This window comes from Pundamilia nyererei, unplaced genomic scaffold, assembly GCF_000239375.1.
Source record: "Pundamilia nyererei isolate P.nyererei 1_Seehausen unplaced genomic scaffold, PunNye1.0 scaffold00213, whole genome shotgun sequence".
Classification (NCBI taxonomy): Eukaryota; Metazoa; Chordata; class Actinopteri; order Cichliformes; family Cichlidae; genus Pundamilia; species Pundamilia nyererei.
The window spans coordinates 821,097-834,889 of NW_005187614.1; the positions used below are offsets into that span (position 1 = coordinate 821,097).

The 13,793-nt window shown below is 42.6% G+C and overlaps 1 protein-coding gene across 1 annotated transcript in view; it reads right to left on the reverse strand.

Annotated features, from left to right (window-relative positions):
* Positions 1 to 1,140: 1,140 nt before the first annotated feature.
* tdrd7b (tudor domain containing 7 b) overlaps positions 1,141 to 13,793 on the reverse strand; it is a 15,977-nt gene continuing 3,324 nt past the window's right edge. The window contains exons 5-24 of the mRNA XM_005748113.2: positions 11,823 to 11,890; positions 11,296 to 11,455; positions 9,975 to 10,182; positions 7,730 to 7,774; positions 7,564 to 7,637; positions 6,997 to 7,205; positions 6,480 to 6,842; positions 6,094 to 6,401; positions 5,825 to 6,017; positions 5,626 to 5,737; positions 5,023 to 5,225; positions 4,804 to 4,938; positions 3,516 to 3,599; positions 3,163 to 3,297; positions 2,895 to 3,005; positions 2,454 to 2,602; positions 2,095 to 2,336; positions 1,773 to 1,956; positions 1,525 to 1,685; positions 1,141 to 1,379 (exon numbers count right to left, since the gene is read on the reverse strand). Of these exons, the coding sequence (XP_005748170.1) occupies positions 1,159 to 1,379; positions 1,525 to 1,685; positions 1,773 to 1,956; positions 2,095 to 2,336; positions 2,454 to 2,602; positions 2,895 to 3,005; positions 3,163 to 3,297; positions 3,516 to 3,599; positions 4,804 to 4,938; positions 5,023 to 5,225; positions 5,626 to 5,737; positions 5,825 to 6,017; positions 6,094 to 6,401; positions 6,480 to 6,842; positions 6,997 to 7,205; positions 7,564 to 7,637; positions 7,730 to 7,774; positions 9,975 to 10,182; positions 11,296 to 11,455; positions 11,823 to 11,890 (3,365 nt within the window). The 3' untranslated portion in view covers positions 1,141 to 1,158. The remainder of the gene's footprint in view (positions 1,380 to 1,524; positions 1,686 to 1,772; positions 1,957 to 2,094; positions 2,337 to 2,453; positions 2,603 to 2,894; positions 3,006 to 3,162; positions 3,298 to 3,515; positions 3,600 to 4,803; positions 4,939 to 5,022; positions 5,226 to 5,625; positions 5,738 to 5,824; positions 6,018 to 6,093; positions 6,402 to 6,479; positions 6,843 to 6,996; positions 7,206 to 7,563; positions 7,638 to 7,729; positions 7,775 to 9,974; positions 10,183 to 11,295; positions 11,456 to 11,822; positions 11,891 to 13,793) is intronic.

Below are 13,793 nucleotides of genomic sequence, written 5' to 3' on the forward strand. Positions count from 1 at the left end.
AGGGAATCTGTAACATGCAGCACGAGTAATCTGCTGAGATTTACGTCTCAATGCCAGGCGAGAAACGGAAACACGAGCCAGAAAAATCCAATTCCCGAAAAAGCACAGAGATGGACGAGGCGCTGACGTCACAGGAGTTATAATCAGGAGTTTGTCATGCATTTTCTCTCGTATGTTAGACTTTTGAGATTCTAAAAATACACATTTCTCTTGTTTAGAGCTGGTCACAATGTAGCTTCGATGCATTATTTATCCTTCATTTTTTAATAAAACTAAGTTTTACACATCCACACTGTAAAACTCGTCTTCAAACCACAATCAATTCTGTGTTGCATTTCACAGACAAATAAAAAATGCTCATCATTAATTTGATACTTTCCACTGAATACCAGTCACTTATATTTTGCACATGAAGTAATTTCAAAATAAAAGCTCCTGCTCTCCCTCGTACCACCTCCCGTCCATTTCTCCTACTTTCACTGGAATGTTTGCTCCACTTTTTGCACACTTTGTGACAATGAGAAGCACCATCCCAAAAGCAGATTTAGTAAACAGGTGCATGTACTGTACGTCTTCCTTGCGCGAGAGAACTTGCTCGGTTCAGTTTGTGTGGTGCTCACATTGGCAGGATTGAGGGTGTTCAGGATGACACACACTGATTGGCTTTAGGATGCTTTGGATTAAACCACATACCGAATATTTTGAATGCATGCTGCACCATTCTGACTGCTTTGCGAGGTTATATTGATTTAATTAACAGTTTATTTTTGTACTGTAGATCTGTTTGTATCAATTATGTACTTAGTCATCATGAATGGGCATGCTGTCCATTGGTCACACTGCAGTAACTCAAATCACATCACATCACAGCATCCTTCTGTGTGCAGCCTTTAACACTACAGCAGCTACGGTGCCTTCATTTCTTCACGTCGTCTTCGTTCCTCTACATGCTGCCAAACATCTCAGTGTCCCTTCTTACTTCTCAAACTCTGTTCATCTCTTTAGGAAACCCCTTTCTTCCTTTCTTTAATCCAACTAGATGGTAGGTATATAGATAAAGACAGATAAGCTTCTTCTATTTTCTCTATCCACGACACACTGCGCCTTCTTTGATCAACAGGATCTGACTAGTAAGACTTCTCAGTGGTCCTCTATTGTTTACAGCTCGTTGGTCAGCTCATCTGCAAACTCAGCCATGATGTCATGCACCCAGGTGTCCTTTTCTTCCTGGGAAGTGTCAACTAGGAAGACAGTCAGCTTCCTCTCCCATGGGTTAGTGGCTTCCTGTACGGCCTCCAGCTGGGCCACCATAGGCTTCTTCTCCACGTGGTGCCGGAAAACAATGGAGGCCTCCTCGGACCACTGCCTTTGCTTCACTCCTGCGGAGAACCAGGAGCCAAGTCCAAATGAGAACCAGGCATAAATAAATAGGTATAAATAATAATTCATAAATCAAACGCAGGTCTTGCAGATTGATGTAATTGTACAGCCCAGTTGACTGAGTGTCATGTGACGTGTACTCACCAGCCAGCTGAGCAGTGATTCCCTGAAACGGCAGCTGCCTGAACTCTTTGATCAGAGGCCTGAGCTGTGTGCAGCTGACCAGCTCGTGCTTACCATAGTCCAACTCATAAACAGACACCAAGCCGCTGTTCAGAACTCCCTTCACCAGCACACGATGCCAGCTGAAGAATCGATGGAGAGAAAGCACACGCACTCACAATTCAAGTTCTTAACAGCATGCGTTGTGAGATTTGTAGTTGTAAACTCACCTGTTTTCCACTTTAGCAGCATAAATCTGATTCTTCTCTACGTTTAGTGGTTTCTCCTCTGTTTTGTTGTAGTAGAGAATCATCTCTCCCATCAGCACTACCAGTCTGTACATGTCTCCCCATGGCTGTAGCACAAAGTGGCCGGGGTGGCACGCCAAAGATACGTATACATCCATGTTGTTTCCTGAAAAAGCAGAGTCCAAGGTGAAATAAGAACATTGAGGATTAGAGCATTCAAATGCAGTATATACTGTGTGGTGGGTGTTTAAACAAGACAAATAACAACAGTGTTTTCTTTAGACAATATACTCTTCCTTGGTACCTATAGTGGGCAGCTCTAATGATGCTGGCAGCTGGAGAGAGGATGTGGGGGATGATGGTGTTTCTGTCGGGCTGCTGGGGGTGGTGGTGGTGTTTCCACCGCCTCCACTGCCTTTGGGTCCCGACAGAGCCCTCCTGAGGTGAGGCTTGACTGGGACATTAGCTGATGTTGGGCTGCCATTGGTGGAGTTACTGGCACTGGAGGTCTTGGTGGATGAAGTAGGTGTGGAAATCCTGGCAGAGCTGAGAAAGTCATAAAACTAGAAATTCAGTTTAAATGAATTACAACTGAGAAAGGAGAAAAAATAGACATTAGCTGGAGGGCACAGAGTTAACAGGTGAAAAACCATCATGGAGAACCTGTGGCTGGTCAGGAAGACGTCTGGTTGCTGCTTTAACAGCTCGGACTGGGCCATCTGACGGTTAAGGCTGCGGTCCGGGTCATGGAAGTTCTTGTCTGTGAATAAGTGGACGTGAATGCAGCGCTTCTTTTCATCCACTTTGGCAACCTTGGTGAGTGTGGAGGGACACGAAGAAGAAAAACACAGAGGAAAAAGCACAGAAAACTCATTTAACACATTTACGGCTGCGTTTAGTTTCTTCATAGTAGAATATTTTAGAACAGAATATATTAGAATACTTTTCACAGTTGTTTTGAGTTTCTAAATCAATCTAAATATATTGCTATATGTAAAAAAAAGGATAGTGTGAATGTTTGTAAGTCTATTTTTTATCATCGTCTCCACCTCTTCAGCTCAAAAGGCCAAAAAATACATTTATAAAGGGGACAAAGCCATTTACCTTCATACTACAGTCAGTGGTGTTCAACACTTTGTCTCGAAGCCACTGTACAGCATCTGGAGTCCAGGATCCAACACTGACAGCCAGGTCTGCTAGACAGCACTTCACAGCCTGAACACAGGTTGCATGCATCAGCTTATCTAACAATATGCCCACATTTCTACAGATACCGTCTAAATCCTAACTGTATAAATGACATATGTGATCTTATTACTTATTTCTCTGGTCGGGTGTTCACTGTCTGCACATTAAAGACATAGACCCTGACCTGTGGTGGGATAGCCATAAGGTCACGGAGGAATGGGGGAGGAATCTCCCTCAGCTCAAACACCTCGACAGAAGCCTGCACGCCCACATCAATGAACAGGATGTCCAACACTCTGCTGCCATGAAGGTTGGTGATCTAAAGAGACAAGAAAGCGTCACGTTATTAAACTGCCTCGGAGAAAAGTTATAGATAAACAGATAACTATACTTGGTGTTGATTGCAACACGAGGATTAACTGAGGTTGTGACTGCTTATCAAAGGTTAACAAAAGGAAATAAATGGTCCTCTATTGAGCAACAGTCATTTTGTTCCTTGTTTAATAATTCACATTGTTTATTGCAGGAAACAGTTACCTCGACACGGGACCATTTTCCTTTGTAGCGAGCCAAACATCTTTTCCCACAAAAAGGTCGGGAGACCAGGAACTCTGATGTTACCTGGAAGAAAATTAATGGAATTAAAATCTTTAATAAAAAACCCAAAAAAAACCCCATAATTGTTACATTTGACTACAGTGTTACAATGTGACTTCGATCTAAAATGTTTCCTTATGTTTAATGTTTCATTCTGTGTATTTCTGACCTAAACTCATCTGATCCAATAAATCTTCCGTCTTAACACAACACGCTGGCAGCTCTGCTCTGTTTACCCAAACGCTGACGTAAAAATGACGCTACACGCTTTAAAGGCCGCTGAACTACAAAAGCATCCGCTGCACTGTGCTGCTAACAGACTAAGTGGCTTGGCCATGTCTTAACTCCAGATTAGCAACCTAATCGGAATCTGTCCACAACACTGCCCGAGAGAAAACACATGGCATTGTTACATTCACAAAAGTCTTTTTAAGATGACGTTGATGAGCTCCGATCTACTAATTCAAAGAGAATTAGAAGAAGAGATAAAAGGTTGGATTATTTTCCAGTTTGTACACAGGACGCATGTATGTATGACCCAATGTGATCCAGTTATTTAATGGCAATACATGCATTTTTATATAAGCTCTAAGAAATGATGACATGTAAAGCCACAGAAAGAGAAGTGTGAGCCAGAAAATGAAAACCTCATTTGGAACAAGTCTCATTCAAGTCCTCAGAGCCTGAAATTAGCATGAAGTTTTCTGAAGCTAATCTACTCAAACATAGCCATGAAATCTTGGAGGTGTCTGCAGAAAACCGACTAATTCTGTTTCACCTGGGCCTACTGCTGGACAAAAGCGACTACGACTACACAATGTTCGGTTGACTTGTTTTGTCAACTGTTGTTTGCAGAGTAACGTTCAAGTGTAGCCATTTAACAGTGCACAAGGAGACACACTATACTGAAAATAGTAACATAAACAGCTACAGTGTGTAATAGACACTATTATATAATATACTTGAAATAAATGTAATTTAAATGAAATAATATTTTTGCATTTTCTACAACACGCTGTCTGTTCTTCTGCATATGCTCAGCTGTAATATTTGCATATCAATTAAAAATGACAAGATATCAGTCATGTTAGCTGTTTTAGCTTTTCTCTTACACTACGATAAGAAGATAGAACATATCAAGGCTACAAGATTATAATCAATCTGCACACTGATAAAAGTACCACAGTTCCAAAAAAGCTCTGAGACAGCACACGAAGCAGGCATTTACCTGTGAGTGGAAGTACGTCTCTATTTTCTCCAGCGTCTCATTCATTTTGGTAAGACCTCTGGAGGGAGGCTGACAGTAGATAGTCCCATCAGAACAAACGCTACTGATGGCCACATTCATATAAGCGCTGTTCACCTGAGGAGAGCCATAAAAAAAATCGTGCTGTGTTACAAAACCACATGCATACCCACACGTATTCACGCACAATCACTTCGGTACCTGTAACGGACTCGCTAGCGACTTGTCGTGCAGAGCTTTCATGCAGGCAGCGTTGATGTTTATGTCATCATCCTGCGACGTGTCGTACAGGACAACCAGAGGGGTCTGCCCTCTCTCCAGGATCTCGGCCAAGAGAATCTTTCCACTCGCCATCGTCTCAAACTTCTTCAGCACCGCCAGGTCCTGACAGAATGGCTCAAGGCCTAGGCACACACAAAGACACAAAAAATATATATTCTCAGGTACTAGAAACCTTTGGAGAAGCTCTTTTCCATAGAACGATCAGATCTGTGACTGGGCCCTGCAGCACTGAACATTTCTGACTGGTCGACTGTTTATTGGCTGCATAAACGACATCTACTTACACAACTTGAACAGTTATGTGCAAAATGACGTATTGGACTAATCTCCACAGCTTTTCGCTGTGCGTGGAGGCAACTTTGCTTAAAATCCCGGGAATAAAATCTCAGTCTTTTGTGCATATGAACCAACTAGGAAAGGAAAAAGAAAGTTTGACAGGAGTGGCAACAAATTTCTTTAAGTAATGTTCAGTTTTCTTCCAAATTACTTGTGTTTTTATGATTAAATGACGAGTACACCCACCTGCCAGTTTACACTTGGCTGCCTGGAAAGACAGTTTAAAGAACTTCTCATGCAGTTCAAACACTTTGTTTTTGCTGATCACCTCTGAGAAGCCATGATCCACATAATACACCTATAGAGCCAAAAAAGAAAAGATCAGAGGGAGAACATACTTGCTCAAATTAATCCTTCAGGTCATTTCCTGTGTTTGACCCCTCACCTTGACCTTGTCAGTCATGACCTCACAGACTTGTGCCCTCAGAACCTCCTCCTCTTCCTCCGCCCTGACTGCAACAAGCTGGCCCGAGGACAGGGATGATACAGGTGTTGGGCTGCTTTGGTCCAAACCATAAAACTCTCTCATTTCATCTTCCATGGACTCCTGAGCCTGGGAGTAACCCTCACCGATGTACCTGCAGCGGAGGAGAGACAGTCAGGGATTTATGCTCTCCGCCTTGTTACGACGCAATCGCACAACTTCTGTCTTACCTGAGTAAAACCCCGTTCGTGTTGGTCGCCTCCACCACCAGCACAGAGGGGTACTCCTCTTTGGGGATCTGTAGTGGAGGCACTGCCTGGTTACTGAGCCTCCTCCCCAGCTCCTTCCTCACCCTCAGCTCCTCCTCACTGGCTGAAGAGTTCCTCCTGTTGCAGTTCTCGTCCTCTCCTCCTCCACCTCCAGTACTGCTTCGCCTGTACAGGATGGCCCTCTTGGGGTTGTCAGGCATCGGGTAGTCGATGGTGCAGATGTCAGAGAGGAGATCGAGGTTGACCAGAACATGTCCTGGCAGTTTGGTCTTAAAGACACATAAGATATAATAATATTATCAGGTTCACCCGGCATGTACATGAAAGTATACTGAAGTATTACTGACTTTGTAGGTGTCCTGGAAGAGCTTGGGTAGCGCATGGGCCCACAGGCCACTGGAGTACTTCACTAACAGTTCCTCCAGCTTCTGCTTCAGGTCAGGGCTGAGGGTTGCAGGGGACGAGGGAGGGCTGGGTGAAGAGGAGGATGAAGGTGGAGACTGAGAAGACCGAGAGCCAGAGCGAGTCGGACGAGTGCTGGGGGCTCTCTGTTGGACAGAGGATTGGAAAGGTTTGTCTGCGGGCACGTTTGTGGTTGTAGCAGAGTTTGGGTGGGTGAGGATGGGCGAAGAGGAGGAGGAAGTGTTTGTCTGTTCCTTGGCAGGGTAGAGAAGCCGCTCTGATGGGTTGCTGCTGCAGGTTTTCTCTACCTGGAAGGACAAACGGAGCAGCCCTATTACAAAAGCATTTTGCATTGCACTACAATGATGTTTTAGAATTATCTTTCTCTTTGCTTGGAAACAGAAACCCTTATTAAGCTACCAAAGCACGAATAATAATTACAGCATCATAAGCGACACATACTATGCAAATGTGCGTCCAGGTCTCCAGGTCTTTAATGGCCTCTGTGGGCAGGTCTTGTTTGTAAAGCTCTCTGTACATCTGAGGCAGTTTGGACACCCAGAAGCCATTACTGTACTTCGCCAAGATCTCTCTGATGTGACCTTGGACCAGTTGGGGGTTGTAGGGCTTTGCTTTCCCAGAACCAAAGCTCTCATTTAAGTTTGAGGGTGCTGGAAGATAAATAGAGAAAAACAGACAAGAAGGAAAAAAAGATCAGACACATGTATAAAGCCCACTACTGCTTCTAAAGTAATCATTTCCTTGGACCTAAACTATTAGATTGAATGACGTGACTTCACCTCTAAAAGTGAAACAGAAGCAAAAGAGAAAACAAAATAGGAGAGTGAAAAAAGCCCCATAACTTCTATTTTTGTGTGCTGACTCAAAGGAAATCCAAAATAAAGGAAAGAACGATATAAAACAAAAATCACTAATAATCAGAAAGGAATTATCTTCTGCCGATTTGGAGGACAGAACGATACACAACATGTATTTTTAGTGTGCTGAAAAGGAGCCTGTCCTACTTACGAGCGGTCTGCTGGGAGTTTCTGGAAAGGTGAGCGTGCACCTCTTTCTGAAACCGTGATGGTAGGGTCATCCTCCTGAACACAAGAGAACAAACAAGAAGGATAATTAGCTTTTTGCAAGTTCTAAAAGGCAAAGAAAAAGAAAATACTGATGACAGGCCGTCTACCTGTTTCTTCCTTCTTTGTTTAGAACGTCTGACTCTTGGGCCATCCTTTAAAAAAACATTACATTTGATTTGGAGCTGGAAGGTCTTTTATCTTATTTGAGGCAAAGCACAATCAGAGCTTCAAAATAACTCAGGTAACATTTCAAAGTCCAAACAGATAGCTTGCTAAAGTTCTCAGAATGATGACCTGTTAATCCTGAGATACTGCACAGCAGGAACTGCATTGCACTAGTTTCCCAATGCAGTGATCTGCTGAGTACCTCTATCTGTGCACTGAGTAGAATATGCATCTCTTTACTCTGCTGAAATCTTCACTGATCTTCCATCAATTTCGTCTGCCCCTCATCTTTATCATGTCTGAGGGACAACTCAAATCACACAGCTCTGTTTAAACATTTCTCCAATCAGTCAGAACTCTTGCCTCACTCAGGTACATGTTAATGTAATCATGCAGTCAATAAACAGAGCAACAGCACCATTCGCTTCAGAGCCCCAAATGGCTGTAAGGACATTAGAATGTCTTACCTACACATAAAATCTGTATATTACAAAACACAATAACAGGAAACGTGCACTACACTGACCTCTTTCTTTATTTTTTGAGGCCTGTGGAGGTGGTGAAAACACACTGAAGGAATAAACAATTAAAAGTAAATTCAGGCTTTTTATTGAAGCGTCCTGAATAACTACAGATGATATTTTTATGTAGCAACATTAACGTGGAGGTCTCCACCAGTGTTTTTTTATTGGCTGGGCAATAAAATGACTGAAAGCAGTACAACAGGTTCAGCCGTGCAGTGTGCAGACATAAAGGTGTCCAAGTGTTTGCCTGCCTCAGCACGTTGGCAAGAACGAAGAAGAGTAGTTTTTAATTTGAGACAAATATAGTCGTTTTCTAAAGTTACGAGCTTTTATTGTACCTTTTATTGTAATCTAATGAACCGTCTTCAACTTAAGTAACGTTTTCCTTACTTCACTGGTTTTTCATCAAATGACATATAAATGATGTTTAAATGTAATTCAGTGTTGTACTGCGCCTGTCTTTTTACTGAATTTACAGCTTGCACATCCAGGCAGCCCATAGTGCTACTGCACACACTATGCACACACACAAATAAATGATGATGACTCTGGCTTGCACAGTGGAACATCTAGAGGGATACAGAGAGATGTGCTGATTCACTCTGTGCTGGTTTAGAAGAGTTAATCTACCACAGAATAGAACAGGGATTAAAACGGGCTCATGCTCCCCCTGCACTGGGCTCGTGTCCCCTGCCAATACACCAGGCGTCCCACCCTGTTGCCCCATTGTGCTACAGAGGTCCAGCAGCACCTTCAGTGATACAGATACAGAACTGATGTCAGTTGTTTTCACAGGACGGTGAACTAAATAGTGGGTGGATGGAAGTGGGAGAAACAGTCATTGAGCAGAAGTGATATTTGATTCATTGTTGATGAAATATGATGTAGCAAATGACAGCAGCAGCACGAGTACAAATGGAACAATGTTAGATACATTGATAAAAAAGAAGGAAGAACAAAGGTAGAAAGAATGAAGTGAGACAGAATACAGAGAGAGAACCAGAATAATGTAGAGAGCGTATCATCAGCCCAGTGCTGAATAAGCAGCAGCAGCAGCAGGGAGATGGTTATCATCCAGAAACCAAGCAGAGTTCAACCAGACATCCATTCACGAGCAGACTCGTGAATGGGTGTCTGCTCGTTTTGATTCAGCTCAGCTCACACAGGTGGAGAGAAGGCAGAAAGAGAGGGTAGCAATGAATTTTTACGTTGCCTATAACTTTATAAAAGCAAATAAAGACGACAACAAAATGAGCTCTTTTATATCTTCCATGACTAAAATATTTTAAAACAACTTTTCTGGCATGAGATCTGAATTTTCTGAGCACAGCTGCCTGTGGCTCATTACTCTACATGGGTTTCCAAAGGACTGTGGAAGTCTGCTTGATGACTGATGCATGTAAGCGTACAAAGAAATCCCCACAAATATGTGGAGGTGGGGTTGAAGGATGTGAGCCTAACTAGATCTTTTCATAGTGAAACCCTAAAGAATTTTTCACTCTTTTGTCCAGTTCCAAAGACTGGATTTTGCTATTGAGGGCATTTTATATCATCTAATCAAATAAATAAACTTAACTGACAATCTGAAAAGTGAAACACCGCTCTTCTCAACCTTCCCGCTGGATCTACTCACTCTCATCCAAATCCAAATTGCTTTACTCACTTGTCTGGAGGTTGGTTTCCTTTCCTGTTGGATGTGTTCTGACTGGACATCTTGTTCGGATGCCCCCCAGTCTTGCCCTCTGATGGGCCATCCCTTAAGTCTCTTGCCTGTCTGAAGTCTCCATGTCCAGCCCCACGGCCAGGGCCTCCTCCTCTACCCCCACCTCGGCCACGGTGGTTCGGTTGCCTCAGAGAGTTTTGAGGTTTGGCTGTGGAGAGAGAGAAAGCAAACACGAAAAAAAAAAATAAAGTTATGGACTTGAAGTGAATACAAGCGCAAGAACACAAACACACACAGACACACACACAACCTAACTAAGCTAAACCTGATTCTAGGACATGGACAGTGTGCCTGAAATCCTTGCAGTTGTTGCGTTCTACTGTAAAAAGTCCACGTGGTCACAAAAAACAGGCATTTATGTCACCCAGGCCTGAAAGAAGCCTTCAGGCCTGCAGAGCTGATGTGCTTTTAAAATCTAAAAGGAGCAAGTCCAGGTGTTTCCACTTGCTTCCAGTCTTTATGTTCGGTTAAGATAACCGACACATGGCTGTAGTGCACCAGTTATTGAACAGATGCCTCATTTAGCTTGAAGCGATTACGGAAAACAAAGTTTATTCCTTTCAACTGGCACAGCTAAGGTGAAACACAAGTTCAACTGTATGTTTAGTTTAAGACTGGAGGTACATGTAACAAAAAACGTCAGGATTAGTCTGATGTGAGTATAAATCCAGTGATTGTAATCCATTACAGTCCCTGTTTATCCAGCAGAAAGATGGAAAGTCAGAGTTACACCATTCACATTTGTCCTGACATCACATTTCTGCGCGATGACCTCACCAGTATACCTCCTGTGCATAACCCTTAGTCATTTACACTCCCACACTCTGTCCTTTTCATTTCTTCCTCACACTGACTCTTCTTTTATCTCCACTCTTTCTTCTCAATCTCTTTGCTTCTCTGTGAGATCCAGAACTTTCTCCTGCTTTCTTATTCACTCTGTTCTCACTGAATCTCCACAATTTCTATTGAGAGAAAAGAGCTCCTTCATCAGCCACTGACTTCAAAAGTCATCAGCAGGCAATTCCCGCATCTAAATCTATTCTGTGGACATCCTATTGGCCACTGGCACTCAGTCAATTAATAAATCAGCCAGTTAATAAATCACTGAACTATACACACAAACACACACACACACACACACACACACACACATTAGAGAAACCCAGCAGGCATAAGCATAAATCCACATGCAGATACAGTCAAGGACAAACACCCACAAACATACACACCAACACTAGGAGCAGACGCTGCATCACCTCACCGGCATGGACACACAGTCCCTGGTCTGTCTCTGCCTGAATAATAATAACCCAAGCGGGGAGGAGAGAAGGAGAGGGTGCATGTGCGTGGGGAAGAGAGAGCTTGATTTGTGAATCAGCGTCTCCTCGCTTGCAGCTGACTCTCAGCTGCTTCAGACCGTGTTAGCCTCAGATTTCAACATCCTCCTCTCCCTCCCTCTCTCTCTCCTTTTTTGACTCCTTCCTTCCTTGTCTCCTTACCATTTCACCATCCCTCCATCTTTCTTCTCCTCCAACCGTCTCACTGCCACTCTTTCTCTCTCCTCTACTCCTTTGTCTCCCTCTCTCTCTTTCTCCTCCCTGCACTACCACCTCCCACTTCCTCCTCTGGCTCTCAGAATATCCTGCAGCATCACAGTCTAGCAGAGGTGTGTGCACTGTAAACGTTTTAGTGCAAGTGTGTGTGTGTGAATGCAAAACGATAAATAAAAGTTCAGAAATGTTTGCGGACACGCAGTAAGGATGTATACGGGCTGAGATATCGGTGCACCTGATGCTCGCGTGCAGCCCTGAATACCGTGGAGCTGCTTGTCTGAGTGTGTGAGATATCCTTAGTACCTAAAGGATGAGCAGGTCTCCACAGAAGGGCAGTTAAACAGGGCAGCTCTTCATCTACAAACTGTGAGGCTGCAGCACATAAAGCATTTGCATTTTGCATTGTCACAGCACTGAGATAGACACTGAACACCACTTCTGTTTCTATGCTGCTGCAGCAGCACTGCTGCACTGTAACGCTAGAGGAGTCTGGAAAAGATCCTTTTTGTTGTGTGAAAATGTGAAAGTTTGGGTACTACAAAACTGCTCCGTCATCATCATCAGGCTTTTACACAGCAGATGGCTCCACTAAATGGCTCACTTACCAAATCGAGCTCTCAGTTTATCTCTGAAAAGTGTTTTTTCTTTGATTTTGAGGAAAACTGCAACATTAGGGTGGATATTCTACAACAATACAACAACGTCCAATCTCTAGGTTGTTTATGCTAACACATGTTCAGTTTTGTGATGTAATTCACTCAGTCTTCAATCGCTTTTTCTAGCCGAGCTCCACATATTCGTGCTCCTGCAATGACTGCAAAACAATAAATACTTGGAGTTTTACTCTGAACTGAACCTGATGGAGAGTCAGAGGGAGGGAAAAATGCCAGTGCATATGAGGATACATCTTGTTTAACTTTTTACAGTGAGCAGAATAAAAACACGTCTCCCTGTCCTTTCTCAGCAGTGCGCACACAGAGAACAACATTCATGTTTCTTTCTTCCTTTTACTTCCCGTCAGTGAGCACGATTACAAGTCTGCCCAAACGCAGACTTGTTAAGTGTGTTCCATTAATGTCTGAATATAAGTATGTTAGAGTTATAGTTAAATTAACATGTGCAACAATTCCAGTCTCATGCTCTCGTCTTCAGACACGTTCAATCGAACGCAGCAATATAAACAGTTAAATTCCTCTTAGTGCCATTTGGCGAGCTGTGCCAATTAACTTTGAAATGTAATATGAACTATAAACTTTTTGAATTACTGACAAAAGCAGACTTTGAGAGTTAATAAATATGTAAAAGTGTTTTCACTCTGTGATGTGTTTTACAACATTATGAACCGCAAGTTCTAACTATGAATGATGGTCAGGTTCGAGTTGACCTTTTCAGGCAGCAGTGTGGCTGCTCTTCTCTATCAGCCCATCAGTTGTAAAGCCAGGTTGTGTGACAGCAGCCCTGGTGCATAGCTCTGGTTTAGTTTCACACACTGCCGAAAAACCCAGAGCGTCAGGCACATTTACGCATGTGTCACAGTAACGGTATCTTCATTGCCCTAAATCAGCCTTACTGATAATTACCAAAATACTTTTGAATGCTTCATTAATGGTTCATCTGCAAGTATACAGAAGCTCTTCAATCAAAATATTGTTAATGCTAAAAAATAATTATTGTAGTTATCATGTATGTTCAAATTTGCTAATTAACAAAAAAGCTAAAAAACAAAACAAAACCCAACAACACAAAAACAGTGAAATACATTTTTTTCTAAAGTTATCGCAGTTATTTATCTGCACGCCTTAACTGAAGAATTAGTTTTAGTGGTTGAATGCTATGATTGATTAACGTCTGACTTCTCAGAAAAGTCCAGTCTGCCAGTTCAAATATGGGTATACAAACAGAAATTCAGTTCAGTGAATTCAGCAACTTTTACTTTTAAACAAGTTTTTTAACATTTTTGTGTTTTCTTGTTTTTATCACAGGTGGTTTATCAAATCTGTTGAGCACTGTAGATTTTATTTCTGTATGAAATGTATACATTTATCTCTGAATAAAGCCTGCGCTCCATCTGAGTCTCAATCCTCAGGACCCACAAAAAGTCCAAAGCAATTTCTAACATATCAGTTCAGCTGTATATCATTCACATATTTATTCTCCTGCAGCCTGCTGACTGTGAGCACACCCCTGACTCTTCTGATGTAGATAC